This window comes from Leguminivora glycinivorella, chromosome 22 (assembly GCF_023078275.1).
Source record: "Leguminivora glycinivorella isolate SPB_JAAS2020 chromosome 22, LegGlyc_1.1, whole genome shotgun sequence".
NCBI lineage: Eukaryota > Metazoa > Arthropoda > Insecta > Lepidoptera > Tortricidae > Leguminivora > Leguminivora glycinivorella.
In genome coordinates, this window is record NC_062992.1 from 7,790,987 (window position 1) to 7,816,674 (window position 25,688).

The following is a 25,688-nucleotide window of genomic DNA, read 5'->3' on the forward strand; positions in this document are numbered from 1 at the left end:
TCATTTTGCCAAACTATCCACAAAATATCGTATATATTTGGGAGTCAGATTTCCGGTACGAGTTTGTTGTCTTTGTAATTAACCTCTTCAAGGATTGTCTGTAACCTTGGTCTAGCTAACATTAGTAATAATGCATGATTGAGTATTCTAACCGTTGGTCGATTAACGGCAGTTTGAGGTCAATTTGTAGTACATATATGTATATATCGTACTTAGAAAACTTTCCGAGCTGTAGCTTTTTATTTCTAAATTAATTGGTTCAGAAGTCTCTACTGGGTCGATTGTTACAGAAGTAATACTTTTGTCAGTTCGGTATACTGAATAACATATACTGGGACATTATCCGCCATTAGTCCGACTGGATGTTTCAGCCGGACAGCTATAAGTTTGCTGAAATACAGACGAATATCCAGGTTTCACAGAGTAATGAGCCTAGTACAAGAATTTTCCTTTGCGGTAAGTTATTTTGTAGCTAACAGTCAACATTTGCTAAGTACCTGAGTGGTTCTTCTGCATTTCTAAAGTCCGTATCAAGACCCAAGACCATGCGTCAATTATTGACGCCCGTGAGTTGATGAGACTAGAGCTCTAATCATTTATTTAAAAGAATTTGCACTCTAGGAATAGCGTAAAACAGTGGCATAAATTAATGGATTTTCTTTTTTCCATTGGTATCTTCGCCGCCCCCTCTCCCTTTCTGATTGGGCAAGAAGGGCTTTGTAATATAAAGTGGTTTTTCAGTCTGTTTAGCATCACTATTATGTATATTTCTTAATTCGCTTAGTATCTGGCAACAAAATGCTAGTTAATTGCTACCGAAGCTCCACCCACACGTTTTTAGATGTGGAAGTGGATTTTCACAACGTCAAACCTGCTAATAAACCTCTATCATGACGAGCATTCTAAAAGTTGACATGACAAAATACGTTGGCAATAACGGCGTTGCTTTACAGTAATTGGATCACACATTCGTCATCATTATGGCCGTTCAGATATTCACGAGTGAGATAAATTTGGACATTCCTCACAATCATTCATCTGTTGGTCAGGTGACCACGCTGATTATGTATTAGCTAATTAGGCAATTGAGACGACGCCGTTGTCGTTCACTTTACCTGTCTAAAACGACCCCACTTATGGGAACCCATCACGTGATGATTTTTGTCTAATAAGACAATGACTAAACTGTGTAATTGTGTATGTCTCAGGTTAACACGTACGCTGTGGTTCTGATTCAAAAGACCTTCTACGAAGTACATATGGTTAGAAATACCTTATACAAAGTATGTTTAGCTAAGAGTTGTGCTAATTACCGCAAAGTAGATGTTAAAGCGACATAATCTCATTGAGATTCGAGTACTAATACAACATTTTGCCTCGTGATCATAACGCTCGTCTCATGACACGAAAGGTGAATTAGTGCATAGCATGTAATAACCCAATGGGTTCTCACAGGATGTCGTAAATCATCGCATAGGGCAACGAAATCCAAATTCCAAGTCGCTGCAAAGTTTAATCTTTTACGGGGCGACGCTTGTCAATTTCTATGACAGTGTACTTTTTCGCACAGCACAACTTTACTCATGTTGTCTCTAATGACGAATCATGTCTGCACAATGAATGATCTCCTTTGTCATATCACGAGGCGATGCCCTATCGGATCGTGGGCCCTATCTTTTCATAGGCCAGGTTATCTAATGGGACCTCATCTGTCGTTTCAAAACATCTTTTGTGTCCTGTCACCTCACGAGGCGAAGCTATGACTTTTCAAGGGACGAACCTATGTCGTCTCACGGGACGTCGCTCTGTCTCGTCTTACGTGAGCGTGGCATTTGTCCCTTATATTCTTTATGACGGTGCATAGGATTACACTGCGTCCCATCGCTGTCAATTTTCTTCATCGTCTCCATGCCACCACACAGGAACACACCCTGTCGTCTCGCGGGACAATGCAATGTCGTCTCATTGGACGACGCCTGTCGTGTCACAGCACGACGCCATGTCGTCTAACGGGACGACACCTGTCGTCTCACGGGACGATGCTTGTTGTATCACGGGACTACGCCATGTCATCTCACTGGACGACGTCATGTCGTCTCACGGGACGACGTCTTTCGTCTCACGGGGCGACGTCTGTTGTCTCACGGGACGACATCTGTCGTCTCACAGGACGACGTCTGTCGTCTCACAGGACAACGTCTATCGTCTTACGGGACGACATCTTTCGTCTCACGGGACGACGTCTGTCGTCTCACAGGACGACGTCTGTCGTCTCATGGGCCGACGTCTGTCGTTTCACGGGACGACGTCTGTCGTCTCACGGGACGACGTCTGTCGTCTCACGGGACGACGCCATGTCAGTCTCACGTGAGTGAGGCATATGTATCCGCGTATTTATGACGGTGCCTACAGGAGGTCACTGCGTCTCGTCGCTGGGCCAAAGGCACCGAGCGGAATATCACGAAGTTAGAAGTAATCATAATCTTTTCGATGTTTTAAATTTCTCGAACTTTTTAAGACTTGCTTTTGTAAACGTGTTGCTCGGCCGAGTTACAAAAGCGTACTGAGGAAAAAGCAGCCGAGCGCTGGTAACCGGGCGACACTAGTACTTGACTGGCGCGCCAGATGGCGCTACTAGTCGAGGAATTCACTCGATTAGGGCCGAGTTATGAAGGTGTTAATCTCATTAGTGGTTCAAGCGAAGGACACCTAAATAACGGACACCTAAATAACACAGGTACACCAACATTAAAGCTAAGAACATACTACGCGGACGTCCGTCGTCGATCGACCGCGGACGCGGATCTGGACAATGAATATACACTTAACCGTGCAAATTATCGGTCGACGGTCGTGGTCGTGGCCTTGAGCGCATGGACTTCCGAACGAAATGGCTCGCTGGATGTTTGAAGACCGTGCACACTGATCGGTCGCGGTCGCGGTTGCTCGACGGCAGACGTCCGCGTAGTATGTTCCAGGGATGTAACGGAGTTCTGCTTCTGCTTCCGTTACTGCGGAACTTCCGTTTTGTTTTACACATCCGCTTCTGTTCCGGTTCTGTTATTTTTCAAACGGAAGTTATAACGGATGTCGGAACCTAACGCGACGGTGGGACATGAGCGGCGTACATCAAAGACCAACAGGTCTATACCTATCATTCGCTCATCTCTCCGCTTGCCACGTGCTGCGATACTAAACATTAATCGCTTCATTCCATTGCGCGCCAATATTTGTCCTGTCCACCTAGTTAGTAGCGAGTGAACAACTATTCAGTGGTGCAGGGCTTATCTACGATCCCCTTAGAAGCTCCCCTTAGATTTGTTTATTAAATACAGTTTACTTCTTTTACAATCACTCCATTTAATTTAAAAATTTAATTGTGTGCTAACAATTACACATATAATTTTTACTGGTTAGTTTTGGATTGTATTATACTACCTACGAGTAAGTTTTCTTTTCGTTTCTAAAACCTTTTACGGCATAATAAAGGTTTAAAAGGATTCTTATGTGATTTTTAGTGATTACCTAAACAACAAACAATCTTAAAGTTCAAGGTGATTTAAATTTTTGGATTGTAATGAATGATATACTTAAGATAAAATATCAGGTAACTTTTCTTTTCGTTTTTAAAACCTAAGTGGGCCTAAAGGCTGATTACAAACTGCTGATTACAGGCTGAACAGTAAACACCTAAAAGTTCTAGGTAATTTAATTAGTTTTGGTTTATGTTATACCTATGTGGTATTTTTTCATTTCGTTTTTAACATCTATAACTTCCGCTTCTGGTTCCGGTTCCGCTTCTGCTTCCGTTAAACTAAATTCAAAACTTCCGCTTCCGCTTCCGGTTCCGTTAAAACCACATCCGTTACATCCCTGGTATGTTCCTAGCTTAAGGCTGATTTTACACATAAAGCGTTTTCCCGCTCGCAATTCGCGCTCGTTAGTTCCTGCCGGCGTCCGCTGGGCGCAACGCCAGCGTCCGGCGCACCGCTATCATTGCGCTTCGCTAAAAGTGTCCCAGAATTTTCATAAATGTTTGTTACTTTCCTCTTATGTTACCCCATACAAGATGTATGGAAAATGATAACAAAATAGGAAAAATCCTATAAGGCAAATGTTTTATCTATAAGGAATTAAGGATTGAAAATATTAGTGATTTTTAGTAGATATACCTAACAAAATTTATCCAAAATAATATCACATTTCCATTAAGTGGCAAAAAAAAAGAAACGCTCTTCTGATAAGTTTAAAAAAACACAACAATTTTTAGATATAAAACAACAAATGCTTTACATTTTAAGCCAGTTATTCCGTGTTTTCACTTCAGAGACAAACTGCATTCGGGGGTCGACTACGATATCGTTCGATATCATACTAATCATACTAATATTATAAATGGGAAAGTGTGTGTGTTTGTTTGTTTGTCCGTCATTCACTTCGTGATTTTTTATGTGGAGATAGTTGAAGGGATGGAGAGTGACATAGGCTACTTTTTGTCTTTCTAACGCGAGCGAAGCCGTGGGCAAAAGCTAGTTTGTCATAATTGTTTGTTTTTAATTGTAATAAATATTTAACATTTTTATTGATTTATTTGTGTTATGAAGAACCAACAGCTATTAAACTAACAGTGTACAACAAGATATATACCTACAAAGTAATATTAATTAAACGAATGTCAGCATTTTTATTAAATAAATGTTTTATTTTCAACAGCAATCATTCTTGGGCTTCCCCTGGGCTACTTCATGGACAGATATGGTCGGAAGTTCATGAGTATAGTCACATTATCGACAATAATGGTAAGTAACTAAGTCACTAGGCATAAAATAGTACATTACTTACGATACAAGTTGTGCGTAAAAAAGGAAATTCGTAACTCGTGTCGTATAATAGTTCTTGGCAGAACACTTGGCACGTTTGGCAGAAACACCTTACGCAGAATATGCTTTGGCATAAATCATTTCGCAGATTTTTGTATTACCGAATCGTCTGTTGTCACAATGTTGATGAGCATAATAGTCTTCTAGTCGAACAATACTTTTGCAGATAATATTTGTGCATAATATTTAGGCGGCATAAAGTTGCAATTTGCTATTTGATAGCGAGTTGGATGTGTTGGGGATGCAAGATACCTAACACTCCTCCTCGCTTCGCTCGTCGTCGTACCTAACGGTGACTCTGGGGCAGTTTTTCTTTTTTGATAGCGTGTAATAATTTTGCTAATGTAATATTATGCTATAAGGTTATTATGGTATATACATTATGCTAAATCAAAGTCGACCAAAGTAATATTTTGTAAAACAATATTCTGCCAAATGTGGCTTATGCGTGGTAGTAATAATGCCAACTAAGTTTTCTGCAAAATTACCATTCGACTGAAAGTGTTTCTGCGAAACATGTTATGCGAAGTTTGTTTCGGACTAAAATTATTCTGCCAGATGAGGGTAACCCGAATCAACGTTTTCTTGTCTGTTTTTTTCATGGTTACGGTCCCCCGAGTCATGCTGGTTTTACGCAAAATTATGCTACTTAAACGATGCAACCATACATTTTTCTGGTGTTAACAAGCCCTTTCCTTTATTTGCCACCTACAAACATGGACTATATTTTGCGTAAAACCAGCGTGACTCAGGAGACCGTAACCATGGCAAAAACAGGCAAAAAAAGTTGATTCACCCAAATACTTAAAGGCAAATTGACGTGTAAATTATTAATTCTCACGTTCTCAAAGGCTCATTTTGTCGCTCACCATAAAGACGATATTTGCCTGTAATTTTATATGGATAACGTGTTAAAACGTTCTTATGTCTAATGTGGTACCTTTTCTTGAGACCGACACATACGGCTTTAAATTTGACTGCTTTTGTTTTAATGATAATTTCGCAGAAACCGATAATAATAACATAAACGTTTTAGTCACAAAAAGTTTGCGACGCTTGATAAAGCAGACACGGTATTAGGTGAATGAAAGAAACGCATACAATGATGTCTAAAGTTACAGAAATTCGTCATAATTATGTTTACTACAGACAACAAGCTAAGCACAAGTTAAATAATACTGGACATCTTATCGTAAAGTATCTTTTTAGGGTTCCGTAGTCAACTAGGAACCCTTATAGTTTCGCCATGTCTGTCTGTCCGTCCGTCCGTCCGTCCGTCCGTCCGTCCGTCCGCGGATAATCTCAGTAACCGTAAGCACTAGAAAGCTGAAATTTGGTACCAATATGTATATCAATCACGCCAACAAAGTGCAAAAATAAAAAATGGAAAAAAATGTTTAATTAGGGTACCCCCCCTTACATGTAAAGTGGGGGCTGATATTTTTTTTCATTACAACCCCAACGTGTCATATATTGTTAGATAGGTATTTAAAAATGAAAAGGGTTTACTATGATCGTTTTTTGACAATATTAATATTTTCGGAAATAATCGCTTATAAATGAAAAAAAAAAGTGCGCCCCCCCTCTAACTTTTGAACCATATGTTTAAAAAATATGGAAAAAATCACAAAAGTAGAACTTTATAAAAATTTTCTAGGAAAATTGTTTTGAACTTGATAGGTTCAGTAGTTTTTGAGAAAAATACGAAAAACTACGGAACCCTACATTGAGCGTGGCCCGATACGCTCTTGGCCGTTTTTTTTATCAGTTAAAAATATAGGAACTGTCACAAAATGCTTCTGCTTGCCAAAAAGGATCGAGTAAATACAGCGCATTACTGTCAAAGAAAAACTAAAAAAAACAGCTTTCAAAAACAGTAACAAAAGAAAAAAAAAAAACTGTATGCAATACTCCTTAACCAACATTTGTTCAGCGAGTTTACCATAGCGAGCGTCTATTTATCATCGGATCGGAAGTACGGAAGCGTCGGAAGTAGGTAATTAGATATCTACTAAAAAGTCAATTAAATAGTCACGTCAGGTAGGTACGTTTTTGTTTTTGAATTAATTTGTTTAAATTGGTAATTAAACTGTGTCTCCAAAGCGTCCCTCTTCGACCTTCGTCAAGTTCAAATTCGTTTTGTTTTGTTTTTGCCCCCTCCCCCATCAAAAAAAATCTAGGTCCAGCGCTGCTAAAAGGTTACTAGTTTATTAAATTATGAATATGAAAAAAAAACCCGACATAGTGGACCGATTTTCATCAAACATGACTAAGACAACTCCCGATTAATTCAGCTTTAAAAAAAATGAAATCGAAATCGGTTCAATCGTTCGAAAGCTACAATGCCACAGACAGACACACACACACAGACTGACAGACACGTCAAACTTATAACACCCCGTCGTTTTTGCGTCGGGCGTTAAAAATCATAATACTTACATTTTACATGATCTTACTATCGACTAACTTATCCATCTTATCTTAAATCTGCGGGGGCCCTTACGGATACACTTCGACCCATCGGGATCTTTTGTGCAATTACCCCCTCTTATCCATACTTCCATACTAATATTATAAATGGGAAAGTGTGTGTGTCTGTTTGTTTTTCCATCTTTCACGGCTAAACGGAGCGACGAATAGACGTGATTTTTTAAGTGGAGATAGTTGAAGGGATGGAAAGTGACATAGGCTTTTTGTCTCTTTCTAACGCGAGCGAAGCCTCGCTCAAAAGCTAGTATGTATATATAGCCACATAGATGTATTGTACTATCACCACAAAAGAAAAAATACCGTTGTCTAAGTTTCCGTGCGTTTTTACTAACGTCAGAACTGAAGACAAAAACAGTTCCTCTTACATTACAATATGAAAAGAAGTCACCCGTGAAAATGGTAACAATAGCTACCTATTGCTACCGAAATAGAATCTATTTGGATAGTCTTAATTAAATTTCTTATACTTTCCGGATTACACTTCGGTATACGGACTTGAAGTACCTATTTAAAATTTTTTTTTTTTTTTTTTTTTTTAATTTTGACTGTTTAGACGATACAGGAGGAGTGAATTACACAAACGCTCTAGACTATTTCCTCCCTGGTTTTTGAAGATAGAGCACTGATTTTTTTAAAACACAGATTTGATTTTTTTGATCCCTACTTATTCTTATTTTTAAAGACGCTAGAGCCCATCAAAATATTGGAAAACGGCCTTATTGATTATGGCGCAAAAAAAGGTGTGGTACTTATTCAAAACTGTTAACAATTTGCCAAAAAAACTAAACGGTCCGGTACAAATAATTTTTATTGTTATTCAGATTCTCAAATTTTGATAGTCAAGAGCAGAACTTCGATTTTAAAGATTTTTTCGCAATATCTTTTAACTGAGTTGGTCTGAATGGACGATTTTTTTTCGATAAATCTAGTTAACAACAATAACAACACTAGTATATTTAACTAAAATTCCTAAATTGAAAGGCTCCTTTCTATTTTAACATTTTTGCTCCTATAGCGTCTTAAGACGATACGGTATCCTCAAGGTATCCTCTTTAAGAGGATACGGTAGCGAAAATGCTAAAATGGAAAGGAGCCCCCCTTTCAACTTGGGAATTTTAGTTAAATATACAAGTGTTATTAACTAGATTTATCGAAAAAAAAAAATGTCCATTAAGAACAACTGTCAAAAGATATTTCAAAAAAATCTTTAAAATCGAGGTTCCGCTCTCGACTCTTTCCTCCTTCAAAACTTAATCAATCGGAACGAAATTTGAGAATCTGAATAACAATGAAATAATCTATGTCGGACCGTTTAGCTTTTTGGGTTAATTGTTACCAATCTTGAGTATCACACCTTTTTTTGCGCCACAATGAAAAAGGCCGTTTTTGGAAATTTTTGATTGGCTCTAGAGTCTTTAAAAAGCAGAATATCAAAAAAATCAAAACGGTCCGACACAGATAAAAATAATACCAATCTGTGTTGAAAAAATCATTGCTCTATCTTCAAAAACCAGGGAGTAAATAGTCGAGAGCGTTTGTATTGGAGAAATGGGGGGTACCGTATCGTCTTAATTATTAGTAAACAAAGATATCCGTGCCTCGGAAAAACGCTTTCGTATGTACGTATGTTCCCAATTTCATCTATATATACACCGTGTCCAATAAGTCCGAATACTCACATTTTACCTCAGTTCTAAAGATATAGGGATCACAGGCCATCAAATTCTTATTTAAACTAAAGAGTATATTCCTCTTAATAAAATACAAGCACAAAGTACATGAAATTTCCGAAGTGTCTAAGAAAAACAAAGAGGTAAAGTGCCAACAAAATACTTGCTCGGCACGCAGGTGACGAGTTATTTTTTATAAGGAGAATCTGTATGTGATAAAACAGACGCCACGTGTCCAAAATAAACTATTATGGGTACCGAGGATAGATAACGTTCCGGGCAACTAGAAAAATGTGCCTAGGTTCCAGAGCTCACCATCGGCCCAGGCACAGTATAAAACCAGTAATAACTCTTCTTACAAACTTCACGCCGCGCGGTGTGTCCCCCTCCCGCCCCTCGCATGCGGCGAAAACATGCGAAACTGGTGATTATTGGGCTGGACAGTCGGGGCCGCGTTTGCGCGCTGTGTTGACGTGTTGAGTTCGGGAGAAAATGACGTCAGCACCGAAGACATATTTTCGTTACTGTAGTGTTTATGGGTGTATGGAAAGTTCTCAAAATGCGGAAATGTCATTCTTTAGAATTCCTAGACACCCAGAAAAGTAAGTGGTTGTTATATATTTGCAGTGTTAGGTACATTATTGCTTACGTAAATGGCGTAAAAGTGAGATTTAAAGCTAGAATGACACATTAAAATCAATAAGGATTTATCTGTAACGACATTTAGGTAGATGCTGCGATCTATCTAGCTCGAAAGTTTGGTACCTACTTAAATATTGTGCAAACATCTATTCAAACATTTTATGTAAATATGATTTCGTCAGTATTTAAGAAACAAATACGTACTTGAATCTTTATTAGATAAAAAGGTAGAAAGAGCGTTGGTACTAGCATAGCGCCATACACAGTTACTAATACGAGTAGGACAGTAGGTACCTACGTTTCTAGTTCAAACGAATCTTTTTTTTATTGTGATGGATTGGGTGTATTCTAGAGAAAACATATAAAATGAACACTTAAATTAACGCTTTTGCAATTATTGTTACACAATCTACTATTGCGCGTATGAGAGTAATATATTTATAATGATTTTTTGTATCTTCAATACTGACTAATGTGGTGTCATGACGTGGTATTGTTATACTAAAACCTACTTACAGTTAATAGTACCTATTAGATTTACAACAACTTACATTGTACGAAGTCGATTATAGTAACGTTGTACAACCCTGCGTGACCTTGCGCAGTAGTAACGACCGCGCCGCCGCTGCCGGAGATTAACTACTGATATATCCTTATACTGTGGCCCAGGTGTGGGATGCAGTATGTAAGCGAGGTAAACTACCTTCAGTACTTACAGATAAAAGCGTTAAAATCAACGTTTTTTTCTTTAAAACCAAGGTTTTGGAGAAAAAAATGCCTTAAAGTTAAAAAGGATGCTTGGGAATGAAATGAGTATCATGTGTCCCAACAAGACGCACCTCCAGCACATTCGGCAAATGGTATTCTAGCGTAATTTCAGACTAATTTGGCAGTTTTTTATCCGAAACATGAGTGGCCACCCAGGAGTAGTAGGGTACCCCCGTTACCAGCCCGGGTCTGGGGCCTGCTCCCAGGACCCCACCACCGCCCATCCATGGTCTTACTAAAAAACAAAAAAAAAAAAAAAAAAAAAAAAAAAAAAAAAAAAAAAAAAAAAAAAAAAAAAACAATAGCCCCCCATTTAGATTCATTGCGCTGGGTCTCGACGCTCTCAGAAGCCTCCTTCTAGTATTTACAGAATACGTTCTTTACACAATAAACCTTGTGCACGACGGTCACAAAAGGATTACCGACCCTTTCTATTGTTCGATCTGGACTCGGCGCTAGACCATTGTTACCCTACCCAGCTACCTGGCAGTGTCATGCACACCTTTTCCTTGTGTCTCATACTGATAGGTATTTTATAATTAATTTTTAGTATAACTTTGTAATCATATGGATTGCGATTCTAACCTAACCTAACCTAATTAAAATACCTAACTTTTCCATTCGTAACCTAACCAAATTTAATTAAAACCTACTCTTAGTTAACCTAAGTAGTCTAGACTTACCTTTATGAAACCTAACTGAGTTTCACCTACTTTTACTTTTATTTCTATAAATGTAGGTATTTATGAAATGTATTATAATTACGTTTTAACTTAAGAACTTCTGAGTTACATTTAAGTTTATCCAAATACCTAAACTTAACGATCCTATCTAGCGTATCTTTCTTTTTCTCGAATATTTATGATATCTTATACCTATTTCTATCATACATCTCTTTGTTGTATTACCAAATTTGTACATATGATTAATAAGTCAATTTTTTGATTACGTCTTAATAAAAGTTAATTTCCCATCTTATCAAACTTTTTTTTTTTTTACATATATTTCAATGTTTTGTATCTGAATAAACCTCGGTAATTTTGTGAAGTTGCGTTTTTGCTTAATTGCTTTATTTATTGTACCTTCTTTGAATAATTTACTTACCTATGTCTATTATTATTTTTTATGACTTGTGTATTGTTTAAGAGAATGCATACTTTCAATAAACTTGTTACGACGTGAGAAACTGAGAACCGGTTAAAACATGTTTAAGGCTAATTCTATGTGAATAAAAATGTCTTTTGTGCATTTTTAAAGATAATATATATTTATTGTTTCCGCTTATTTGAATAATTCGGGTTTTGGGTAAAGAGATCCTTCGACGAACATGTCAAGGCATGATACTTTCTATTCATATTTAACAAAGAGCATTAACTGGTGTAAACATGTTTTAGACTAACGCACCGGTAATTCTTGTGACTTGAATTTATTATTGTAACAACTTAGTTGCTTTATTATAGATGTTTATTGTATTGTAAAATGACAAAAAGTTTATTGTTTGCGTTCAGGTATAAGATGAACTGGTTGAAACAAGATTTATGGTACGTTCCCCTGCTCTCTACCATATTACGAGTATAAAAGCCAAAGAGAGTCGAGGCTGAATAAGTATTCCTGTAGAGGCAGCCTTCTGTACCAGAGCTCCTTGTATCTAGTGTGGTATATAGAGAAGTGGAGTGTGCGTTCAAAAGTGAAGTGTTTATAGACAGATCCAACAATGGACGTGAGTATGTTTTTCTTTTTAAATTACTGTAACCCATATTGCCTTTTTATAATATTGTTTCGTCTAGTGTTTTTTGTATTTAATTAATAGAATTGTTAATAGTGTTTAAAATATTGTCTTTCATTGTTTCAGTTCTCTGAAAATACTTTCAAGAACTATTACTACCCGGAAAATCAGGGTGATTCAACCGATGAGGAAGGTACAGCTGGTTTCAAAGTTAAGCAAGCCCTCGCAAAGAAACGTCCTGGAAATAATATTGACAGCTTCTTTGAACGACCTAAAAAGCAGTGTAAAACCTTGAAACGGTCTTCGAATGTAAGCAAAAGTTCGCCAGAAGGCGTGGCTAATTTATCATCTGGACAAGATGATGGGGCGTATTCATCTCACTTAATTAAAATAGAGATATATGATATGCAAACAATCAAAAACATCCCATCCACGGAACACTGGAAGCACGCGGACGTCAGACTGAAGTATTTTGCGTTGGAAGACGACTTGGAATTACAAAATACGCGAAATATTGTATATAATATTACAAAACAATTAGCTTCTAAGGACACATGTGTAAAATATTTTATAGATAATAAGAAACAGTGATAAATATAATTTTTAACGATCGCAGTAGGATAGTGTTAAACTGTTTCACATTTCTTATCTTTCCTTTTTATGATTTAAGTAAATTTCCTTGTAAGATATTCTTTTGCATTGTTTCACATTAAAAATGACGAAAAGTGTTAAGTCGGTCCACTACATTTGTTAATATGTAATAACCCTCTTTGTTTTATAAAATGTATACTCTTTATTGAATTACTTAACGCAGAAACTCAATGTGGGGAGGCGGCTTCGTTTGACAATGGATTCTCTGAACTGTGATGTTTATGATGCGGAACTTATAAGACTCTGTGAAGTAATCGAACTAGATGAAGAGTTATATGAAGCCGCCCGACTTGTGAGCCAATGTCACGGAGAGACGTAAGTTATTTCCACTTAAAATATTCATGTTCCTGCATGTTCAAACCATTTAACGAATACCTGCTTCATGTTGAGTTTTAACTTGTTATGACCGGATCTTGTTTCTACTTGTAGCGATTATTCCATTACCTGCTGAACAATAGGATAGTTTTTTAACGAGGCGATACTTGATCTTATTGTTACGTTGATGGTGAGGTGGGAGAGCCCACATATATAAACGGGGTATCTGAGATTGTTATCATTCAGTGTTTTACCACCGTGCTTCAATAATTGTAATACTTATTTGTGACGTTCATTTCCAAAATGGTTTTTACTTACTATCATATTGGTCCCACTTTACCTCGTGACAAGATTGCACAATTAAGTAAAGAATTTATTTTAAAATGTTTCCATAACAGTATAAGGCTCTGGTACACAGAAAATAAGTTACCTTCTACATTAGTGGAAGATTTTGATATTAAACCATACTTTACACCATGTAGTGGTCATTATATCAACGATTCCAAGAAGAAAACTGTATCTGAAGATGTAATTGACGGTGTTTTAATGATGCAAGCCTATTGTCAGCAGTGTCGAAAAGATTTGAGTTAGTATAAATGAAGTAACATTTAAATATTTTTAATTATATCTCGCATCAGAGTATTTATAAATGTATATGTTTTCGTTGTTTTAGATCTTCTCAAATAGGAGGTGGATTGAAAAGGTCGGCTACAGTTTTAGAGACAGAAGAAGAAGTATCTGTTAAGAAAAGTCGCCTAGCTGTTGAGCCTACATCATCAACGTCATCTAAACCAACCCCTTCTGTCATTGTAAGTACAAATAATAATGCTGAAATTGAATGTTCTGTATGTAAAAAGTTAGTGTCTAAAAGATATTTTAAAAATCATTTAAACAGTAATCTTCATAAAAATAATGTTATAAGATCTGACTTAGAATGGTTTGATGTTCAATTAATTGAGAATGCGTTTAAGAATAGGGTGGCCACTTATAGAATACTACTTAATGAAAAAGTTTACCAACCTTTTACACCTGAAACTATTTTACAAAAGAATAGAGATAAAATCTCTGCATTATTGGATCGTTCCCTTAGTAATCATTTTGCATTGAAAGTTAACTTTATTCTAAATGCCGATTTTACACAAGAGAGCAAACAAATCAATAATACTTTTGATTTCCAATTATGTAACAATATTATTGATACTAGTAGCGACAAGGATGAAATTTTCGAGTCCGTGATTAAGGATATATTAACAAAATTATCTAACTTTGAAAGAAAAGACAGTGGGTGGGGTTTAGTAAAATTTAACTATCTAGATGTTAATGTTAACAAATTTAATCCGTTGCGCGGTTCTTCTTATATTGAGTTACCACGAGATATTCAAAATAAAAAAGCAGTTATTAATGTAAAAAATAGTGATCAAGAATGTTTTAGATGGGCAGTATTGTCAGGATTATACCCCCAACAAACCATCGTTCAAACTGTACTAAATCGTATATTGTTCATAAAAATAAATTGAATTTTAGAGATTTAACTTTTCCAATAAAATTGGGGGATATTCCAAAATTTGAAAATAATAATAATATGAGCATAAACGTTTTTGGAATTGAATACAATTCTCAAAATAAAAAACATGATATAGTAGGACCATTGCATTTAACAAAGTGTAGAAAAGATATCCATTTGAACTTATTGTATATATCCAAAAATAGTAACGGACATTATTGCTTTATCAAAAACTTATCTAGATTAGTATCTAAGCAATTATCAAATACACAGCATGCTGTTCATATTTGCGATGGATGCTTATCCAACTTCACAACTCACGAAAATTTAATGAAACATCAAAAAAACGATTGTTTCCATGTTTGCACACATTTACCTTCAGAACAAGATAAAAAGAAAAACTGGTTCAATGAAAACGTTCCCACCAATGAAGTTACCTTCGATAATTACGAACGTAAATTAAGGGTGCCTTTTGTTGTTTATGCTGATTTTGAAGCCTTTTTAAACCCAATAGCAACACAGTCAAATAACCCTACAACATCTTCTACTACAAATATTCAAAAACATGAGGTATATAGTTTTGGATATTATATTAAGTGTTCTTATAATGATAAATTGTCTGTGTATAGAACATACAAAGGTAAAGATTGCATCCAGGTATTTATGAAGTACATAGAAAAAGATTTAAAAAGCATTTGTAAGAGGAATACTTTCGGAAAAACTCCATTGCCTTTATCCATTGAAAATAATAAACATATTGCTCAGAGTAGGACATGTTACATTTGTGATAGAAATTTAAATAGTGATTCTATCATTTCCTACAATTTCCATACTGGTCTTTACGAAGGCGTAGCACATACATTTTGTTCTGAAAAATACAAAGCACCTCAATTTATACCTGTATTTTTTCATAATTTGACTAACTATGATAGTCATTTCATAGTACATGGACTTGGTTTGGTGGAAGGGGACATTGAATTGATTCCACAGAACAAAGAAAAATACATTTCATTTTCTAAGAAGTTACAAATAAATAATCTCACAATCAAATTGAGGTTTGTAGATTCACTTAAATTTATGCCCAGCAGTCTTGATAAACTAGCAAAAAACTTGTTTCCTAAACAATTTCATGAATTAAAATTGAATTTCACTTGTGAGGACGATTTTAAACGCTTATTACGAAAGGGTGTGTATCCGTATGAATACATGACATCATACGATTCTTTAAAGTTAACTGATCTTCCCTCTAAAGACAATTTTTTTAGTTCTTTGACTGATAGTCACATCTCAGAAGATGATTATAATCATGCAAAAGATGTTTGGTCCCATTTTCGTTGCAAAAATATGGGCGATTACTCCGATTTATACCTAAAAACAGATGTTTTGTTACTGGCTGACGTATTTGAAAATTTTAGAAACCTTTGTCTTAAGACGTATGGTTTAGATCCCGCTCATTATTATACTGCTCCAGGATTAAGTTGGGATGCAATGTTATTTACTACAAAAATAAAATTAGAACTCCTAACTGATATAGATAAAATATCATTCATTGCAAAAAATATTCGAGGTGGCATATCGCAATGTAGTAACAGATATGCGAAAGCTAATAATAAATTTATGGGTGATTTTGATTCAAACATACCATCGTCCTATCTTATGTATTTTGATGCAAACAACCTTTACGGATGGGCTATGTCTCAATGTCTCCCTACAGGTAAATTTGAATGGGTTCATGTAGATACAGACTTCAATATAGCCGATGACGCTGATCATGGTTTCATATTAGAAGTTGACCTCGAATACCCTAACGAAATTCATGACTCACATTCAGATTTACCATTCTGTCCTGAAAACGTTTGTTTGGGTAATTGTAAAGAAAAAAAAACTGATTCCTAATTTAAATAGAAAAACTAATTATGTAATTCATTATCGAAATCTAAAACAGTGTTTGAAGAATGGTTTGGTATTAAGTAAAATACATCGCATTCTTAAATTTCAGCAGTCTATGTGGTTAAAAAGTTACATAGATTTAAATACCCACATGAGATCGCTGGCATCATCTGATTTTGAAAAAGATTTTTTTAAACTAATGAACAATTCAGTGTTCGGTAAGACTATGGAAAATGTTGCAAAACGTGTAAACGTCAAATTGTTAAATCACTGGGAAAATCGAGGGAAATCGCAAGGGGTTCAGTCTTTGATAGCTAGACCTGAGTTCCACAGTCTATCCATATTCTCAGAGAATTTAGTAGCTGTTCAATTGAAAAAAACTAAAGTCTTTTATAATAAACCGATTTATTTGGGGTTTTGTGTATTAGATATATCAAAAACTTTAATGTATGACTTTCACTACAACTACATGAAAATCAAATATCCTAACAAACTCAAACTTCTTTATACAGATACGGATAGTTTAATTTATCAAATTTTCACTGAAAATTTTTATGCAGATATAAAAAAAGATCTTAATTTCTATTTTGATACATCTGACTATCCTCCTATCAATAAATATAATTTCCCACTTATAAATAAAAAGCGATTAGGATTTTTCAAAGATGAAAATAATGGTAGAATTTTAAAAGAGTTCGTTGGTCTAAAATCTAAAATGTATGCCTTAGATGTTGAAAAATATGATGAGAATGATGACAAAAAAGGTAAATATGGTGTTTTATCAAAAGCTAAAGGAGTCAATGTATGTGTTACAAAGAAATTTACTCTAAATAATTTCAAAACATGTTTATTGAACAAAAATGTGCAACGTGCTCAAATGCTAAGATTTAAATCTATAAAACATGTAATATTCACTCAAAAAATTAATAAAATATCATTATCTCATGATGATACAAAACGTTACTTATTATAAAACACTTGTGACACCCTTGCGTGGGGACATTGTAAAATAAAAAAATAATTTAAATTTTGTCATGTAAATGACAGAACATTCAAATTCGAATTATTGTTTGTAATATATATTTTGTATGTAAATTTGAATAGTTAACTTAAATTTAATTGTAAATTATATTTTAATTAATTGTTTAATTTAACATTTATTCGTGTTTTGGCATAAGAATATTGTAAACATAGATTTATTGTTTTTTATGTTTAAATTTAAATTGGTGGTTGGGTATATAAAATGTAACAATAGATTAGAAAGAAAAGTGTTAATATCAGAATAAATATACATATTTTTTATCAGTTTTTTTTTTTTACTCTACTTTAGTTTAAATAGTAATATGTTTATTGAATAGCACCATTTAATGTCTATCCGCATTCATATCAACACTGTTAAACATATTACAGCATTCAAAGATGATTCATTTTTATCATCCTTTCACTACCATTGTCGCAGGTCCCAGTGGGTGTGGCAAAACTCAATTTGTTACAAATTTTTTGAATAATACTAAAGAGATATGTAACATAGAATTTGATGAAATTATTTGGTGTTATGATGAAATGCAACCTCTTTATAATCTAGAAAATGTAAATTATAGTCAAGGAATACCAGATTTTTCAACTTTCGATGGGAAAAAACCTAAACTTCTAATAATAGATGATTTAATGAGAGAATCAGATGGACGAGTTGTTGATATTTTTACTAATAGAGTTTGCATTATCCGACGGATTTTTAATATTCGAATAATTCGGATAATACAATTTTTATTATTCGAATATTCGAATAATTCGGATAATTTCGGATAATTTATGAAATGGAACAAAATTAATGTTACAGGTGCGTATAAGCGTGGAATTGATAACGGCTGACATAGATGAGCGCCATAATGCGAAATTTACCTACATATTTTATTTATTTTTTGCGTAAATCAGCAAACTGTACAAATTAAAACACACCTAGCTCTCTATCTTTAGTTCTATGACTAGAATCTTGCAATCAGATAGTGAGCTGTTGATATAAGACAGTTAGTAGTAGTGATTAGTTAGGTGTTAGGTATAACGAGAAGTTTTTCTGACAACACCTTTACCTTGGAAATGGATGGTAGAGAGGATGGCTTGTGTAGAGTGGAACGTGAGACAACATCATTGGATATGATGATGGTTATAGGGCCATACAGCGTTGTCATATTATCCGATCCGATATCGGATGTAGGAAGGATGTCAAAGGCAAAAATCAAAGATGTCGCCTTGAATGATTTCGAGAATGTATAGGAGTCGGTCCTTCGCTCGATCGGATCGGATACTCATCTTATCTTAAATCTGCGGGGGCCCTTCCGGATACACTTTGACCCATCGGGATCTTTTGTGCAATTTCCCCCTTCGATCTTAAGATCCTTCAGCTATTCAGGAGCTTCTCGACCATCTCCACGTATCGGATGATGAGGCTCATGGGTAGCTCTCTGATGTCCTTTGGTACTAGGTAGCCTGCTCCAAAGTTCTTCATTCTTTATCTGGCGAGGGCGTGACATTCACACATTAGATGTCTGACGGTCTCTTCCTCTCCGCCGCACATGCGACAATCTGTGTAGTCAGCGTGTCCCATCTTGGCCAAAATTCCTTTGATCCCGTAATGGCCTGTGAACACCCCCGTTATAATTTGGAGTTGTCTTTTGCCTAGCTTTCCTAGCTTTTTGCTCCATCCAGATTCTACCCTCTGCATAAAGAGCTTTGAATGCTTCAGACCTACCAGGGTATCCCACTCTTTTTGGTGATTAGCCTTTGTATGGTCTTTCATAGCCGTTTTAATGGTTCCTTGTGACGTTGTCTTCAGACCTGGCCTTGGCAAGTTCATCAGCATTTTCATTGCCAATGAAGCCTTCGTGCCCCGGTATCCATACCAGTTGCACCTTGTTTTGCCTTCCAAGCTTGTTAAGAGCTTGGATGCCGTTTAATACCAGTCTAGAGTCAACTCTTGGCGATGTGAAGGCTTTGAATGCCTGACTATCGCTGAATATTCTTTCCTTGGGTTTGTCTAACTATATTCTTATGTACACAGGTAATTATTGCGTATGTCTCGGCTTGAAAGACAGTGGCATAATTGTCCATGCTGATACTACCACAGTAGTCACTAGTCATTTGCATAAATGCCTACGCCCGTACCAGATGCCATCTTGGACCGGATCGGATACTTAATATAAAAAGTTGAAAACTCTTTTCGTAGGCTATAAACAAAAGCTTCCTGGTTAGGGTCTTAGAACAGGAATGAGCAAAGATATAGGTACTCGTTCAAAACAGAATAACCAAAAAAAGAGAAGACTAATTAGTCGAAGACACTTCCTATCCAGGTGTGGATCATTTTAGACCTTAGTTGCACAGTGGCTGGTACCAAAGTACCAATGGAAGGGGAGAGGTGATAAATAAGTAAGTAAGTAAATTCTTTATTGTACCACCAACATAAAATATATAAGACATAAAATTTAAAAGAATGAAGAAGGAGGAGGTACAAAGGCGAACTTATTTAAAATTCAAATCCAAAACGCCTCAAATTGCTCGGCAGCGATTTGATGGGTTTTAGTTTCCAAGCTGATCAGTAGATCGACTAAGATTTCAAAGTATAAGTAGTAATTAGACCGATTTTTGTGTATGCATGTAACTAAGGACTTAAAAGGAAAATGCCTTATATTTCTTAGTGAAGTGGAGGGAATTCTGGCGTACTAAATTGCCATGGAACTGATAACAGCTAAATTCGGAGTGAGGCGCTAAATTTCAATTTCAAAAAAACAAGGGACCAGGAATTCTAGGTATAAATCTCCCTTATTAAGTACGGTTTTACAGATAACTTCACGTTAGCTATTAGCAGTAATGAAAGTAGGTTGGGGTAACGTTTTCATATTAAAAAATAATACTTGAACGTTTTTCTGTTTTTTTAAATCATCCAATTAATCGAATATTTGATAAGAACAGTGCGTGGGGGTGAGGCATTCTGCTTACTTCTTGTCCACGAATGCTTTCTTTGTTTTGTAAATATTAGTTTGATTTTGAAGATAAATAGGTGTTAACTTGTTAGCAATAACATTGTCCGTATTAAGAATTGATCGAAATTGGTTTCAGTGACGTCTATCTATTAAATATATTACTTATAAATAAAAAATAATGTTTATAGAAATTATCCGTTTATCCGGATAATTTCACTTGATTATTCGAATATTTTCGGATAAAAATATTGGCGGATATTCGAATAATTCGGATATTCGAATATCCGGATTGCAAACCCTAGAAAAATGGATGCTTTATTCTCAAGCATTGCAGCGGTTTCTACATTTTATTGAAACAGATCGAAAACCGTTTAAGATACCTATAGTAATGGAGGGGTTCGATCAATTCAACAAAGAAAGTAATGATATCATAAATTCAAAGATACCCAAAAAGGAGGAGACAGAATATAAGGAATCAGCGAAAGGTGATGTAACTGAGATAGCTGCACCATCTTTGTTTAACACGACACCTGGTGAAATAAATCAAGAATCAATGCCGATCAGTCCATCAAAAATAATAGAGATATTACCTAAATCTTATGAAAAAAAAGCTAGAACGCTATTAGATTACATTGTTTTAAGTAAACCTAAAATTTGGTGGAAGCAGACTGGTGAAGTTGTTATAAACAACCAGACTATTCAAAATAGCAATATTACTGATTTGGTGAGCGACACGGTTAGATGTCTTAAACGTCCTAAACCAATTGGCTGGGAAGTGTTTGCTTTACTTTTAAAAGATATCAAAGTTCCTAAGTCATGCATAGGTAATCCTACAAATTTAGCATTTATTAATGACACTACTTTGATTGAGCCCTTTACCCCCTCTACTTCTATAAGAACACGAGCCTCGTTAGATAAAGAAAACAACACATCTACTCCTCTTACTACACGAGTACAAAAATCATCTGCAAAAACTATAAATTGGGAAAGATGGACTCCTTATTAGATATTAACAGAATCTACTATGATATCTCTCATCCCGCTGGTTATAGCAGTTTAAATAATTTAACAAAGGAAATGAAAGGTCAAATGAATAAAGAAGATGTAAAAAAATGGTTACAATCTCAAGACACGTATACACTACATAAACCTGTTCATAGGCGGTTTACTAGAAATAGATACATTCTATCTAACTTTAATGAACTTTGGCAAGCTGATTTGAGTGACATGAGTACATATAGTCAATTTAATGATGGTTACAAATATATTCTTTGTGTTATCGATGTATTTAGTAAATATGCTTTTGCAAGAGCCATGAAGAAGAAGGATTCAGCAACAGTTAAACATTGTTTTGAAAGCATATTTACTGAAGCCAACTCAGTTCCTCGTCATATCCAATCTGATAAAGGTACGGAATTCGTTTCAAAGGTGGTAAGAGATTATTTCAAAAGTAAAAATATTAATTATTATACCACTAATAACCCTGATATTAAAGCAAGTATAGTAGAAAGGTTCCAGAGAACTCTTAAAACGAAAATGTGGCGTTACTTCACTCATAAGAATACATATAATTACATAAATGTTCTACAAGATCTTCTTTATTCTTACAACCACAGCTATCATTCAAGCATAAAAATGTGTCCAGTTGATGTTAACTCTAATAATATTATGACTGTTTGGTGTAATTTATATGATCGCAATACAGATAGACAAATCTCACCAGAAACTGCAAAACTAAACGTAGGAGATCATGTTAGAATCACTAAATACAAACATATATTTCAAAAAGGTTACGAAAGTAATTGGAGTGATGAAATATTTATAATTAATTCAATTATTAAAAGATCTCCTCGCATTGTTTATACACTAAGGGATTTGGAAGGCGAACGCATAATTGGGACGTTTTATTCAAAAGAAATACAAAAAGTAACTTACCTCCCCTCCAACGAGTATAAAATTGATAAAATATTACGTTCACGTCGAGTTGCTGGCAGAAAGGAAATACTAGTGAAGTGGCAAGGTTATCCTAATAAATTTAATTCTTGGATACCTGAATCAAGCTTAAAGAAAATATGAGTGATAATAGCTTTTATTTAACTTTGTTAAGTAATAGTTCATCCGATTATTACACAGATAATACGACTGCACATTTTTTAACAAAATTACCAAAGACCATTAAATTGGATGGAGAATGGGTAGTTGGTTTGGTGGAATTTCAATACCCTTGTTCTATGTATAATGTACAAGAGCATGAAAACATAATTTATATAAAGAAAAAAGTGTTTTCGCCTGCTGACAAGACTTCAAAAATTGTGGATATAAAAGCTCATATACCAGCCACTACTTACGATAATATAGATCACTTTCTTCAAGCGTTTAATGAAAACCCTCAGTTAAAAAATAATGTTAAATTTCGTTATGATGAACTAACAAAAATGATAGGAGTAACAACATCAAATAAAGATATCACTTCTATCATAACAACTCCAATACTAAGTCTTCAAATGGGTTTTAAACCAAGAACAAATTTGAAACAAATCACATTGGGAAAAAACCCAGCAAATTTATATTTAGGTTTACCATCTCAAATATTTGTTTATACAGATATCATTCATCCACAAGTAGTTGGAGATGTTATAACATCGTTACTTAGAATAATACCTTTAGATCCAACTAAGTTCATTTATGGAGCTTATAAAACACATATTTTCTCACCTGCTCACTATGTACCAGTTTTACGAAGAGAGTTTGATACAATTGAAATAGATATAAGAACAACAACCGGTGTCAGAGTACCATTTCAATTTGGGTCTTCTTGCGTGAAACTACACTTTCAACGTGTAAAATGATGTATAACAGATCATCAACCTCTTGTCCTTACGAACATTATTATTCACACCAAGCCGGCTCTGGTGTAGGAATTGTCTATAAGGGAGTTCCATATCAAAGAGGACATGGTATAGGCAGTTTTTTGGGAGGACTATTTAGATCCGTACTCCCTTTATTATCTAGTGGTTTAAGAACCATTGGAAAAGAAACTTTAGGAGCAGGAGTTGGACTCTTATCTGATATGGTAAATGCTCGCCCTATAGACAGTTCCATACGATCACGATTCAAGGAAGCAAGTGCAAACCTGAAAAGAAAGGCCGATGAAAAAATTGATTCCCTTATGTCAGGATCTGGGTATAAAATGTCCAATAAAAGAAGGGAACCGCTCATTGCTCTAAAAGCATCGCGACGAAGAGGAAGTAAAAAAAATAAAAAAGATATAAATAACGATATATTTTCAAACTAAATAATGTCATTTTTACATAATCATTCATGTGAGTGTGCGAAATCTGAATTAGATATATTTGCCCTTCCATCAACTCAAACAAGCATTGAAAGCGGACAGTGGATTCATTATAAACCAATTTCATCTTTAAGCGATGACGGTCCAATCGAATTTCAAGTACCTGGATCAGGTGATGACTACATAGATCTATCACACACAATGATACACATTACTGCTAAAGTGTTGAACCAAGATGGTACTAAATTAAAAGCAGATGCTGCAGTTGGACCCACCAATAACTGGTTACATTCTCTTTTTAATCAACTTGATGTATATTTAAATCAAAAACTCATATCACCACCAAACAATACATATGCCTACCGTGCTTATATGGAAAATCTTCTCAACTACGGACCAGCAGCCAAAACAACTCATCTTACTTGTGGATTGTGGTATGAAGATACGCCGGGCTATATGGATACTGTTGACGTTAACAACAAAGGGTTTAACAAAAGGCTGGAATTTATCAAGGAGAGTAAGGAAGTAGAAATGATTGGTCATTTACATGGTGATATATTTAATCAAGAGAAATTCTTAATAAATGGTGTAGAACTACGTATTAAGTTAGTTCGCTCAAAAGAATCATTCAATCTTATTTGCCATCAAGATAAAAAATTCAAAGTACAAATAATGGATGCCAGCCTCATTGTAAGGAGAACGAGAATCAATCCTAGTGTTTTGTTAGCCCATCAAAAAGTATTAGCCACAACAACTGCGAAATACCCCATTACGAGGGCAGAAGTTAAGGTTCTCACAATACCAACGGGGGTTCAGGGTAAAACATTAGATAATATATTTCTCGGACAAATTCCTAAAAGATGTATTATTGGATTTGTATCAAATTCAGGTTTTAATGGTAATTTAGCATTAAATCCGTTTAATTTTCAACATTATAATATGAATTCATTTAGTTTGTTCGTAGATGGTCATGAAGTTCCTTCTAAAACATTACAACCTTCATTTAGTTCTGGTACAATAGCAGCAGCATATCACACTCTATTTTCTGGAACTGGTATTCATTTCCATAACGAGGGTAATGGAATAAGCAGAACAGATTTTGGTCAAGGTTATTGTTTATTGTGTTTTGATTTAACTCCTGATTTATCTGCTAATTCAACTTCACACTGGAATCTTGTTAGACATGGTAGCGTTCGGATAGAAGTACGTTTTGATTCCGCTCTAACTAGTACCATTAATTGTATTGTGTATGCAGAATTTGATAATATAATTGAAATAAATAAAAATCGTGATGTATCTGTAGATTACAATAGTTAAGAAACATATAAATACCCCGTTCTCTTTAATTTATTTTATTTGGAATTCACCATTGTTTGCATGATCATCAATAATTTGTATATGTTACTTAACTATGGATACTAAAGAAATTCAATTTTGTATGAGGAAACTAAACCCATTGTTTAATTCAAATGTTTTTGCTGCCAACAAAATACCTATTCGGGTTAATCTACCTACCTTTATTGTCAGTAATTTGGACCCTGATTCAAAACCGGGTTCCCATTGGGTTGCTATACACATTGATGTAAATGGTGTAGGTGAATATTTTGACTCCTTTGGCAGGAAACCTTCCGGTTATCATAAGTCATTTCTAGATAGAAATACGAGACGGTGGTTTTACAATAATAAATCACTTCAAAACCATTTCACTTCTGTTTGTGGTGAATATTGTTTAGTTTATTTGTATTTTAAGTTTCATGGAAAATCTATGAAACATATGCTTAACTTGTTTTCTGATAATTCTTTATGTAATGATCTAGTATTACGAAACATGTTTAAGACCTTTTTTGTGAAATAAATAAAAATACGTGTACTGGTAATAATGA

The 25,688-nt window shown here is 35.0% G+C and overlaps 1 protein-coding gene across 2 annotated transcripts in view; it reads left to right on the forward strand.

The window, feature by feature from the left end:
- The first annotated feature begins 4,715 nt into the window (after positions 1–4,715).
- The window catches only part of LOC125238006 (facilitated trehalose transporter Tret1-like), a 37,570-nt gene continuing 16,597 nt past the window's right edge, over positions 4,716–25,688 (forward strand). For both annotated transcript variants that reach the window (XM_048145276.1, XM_048145277.1), the window contains exon 1: positions 4,716–4,799. In XM_048145276.1, the coding sequence (XP_048001233.1) occupies positions 4,746–4,799 (54 nt within the window). In that variant the 5' untranslated portion in view covers positions 4,716–4,745. The remainder of the gene's footprint in view (positions 4,800–25,688) is intronic.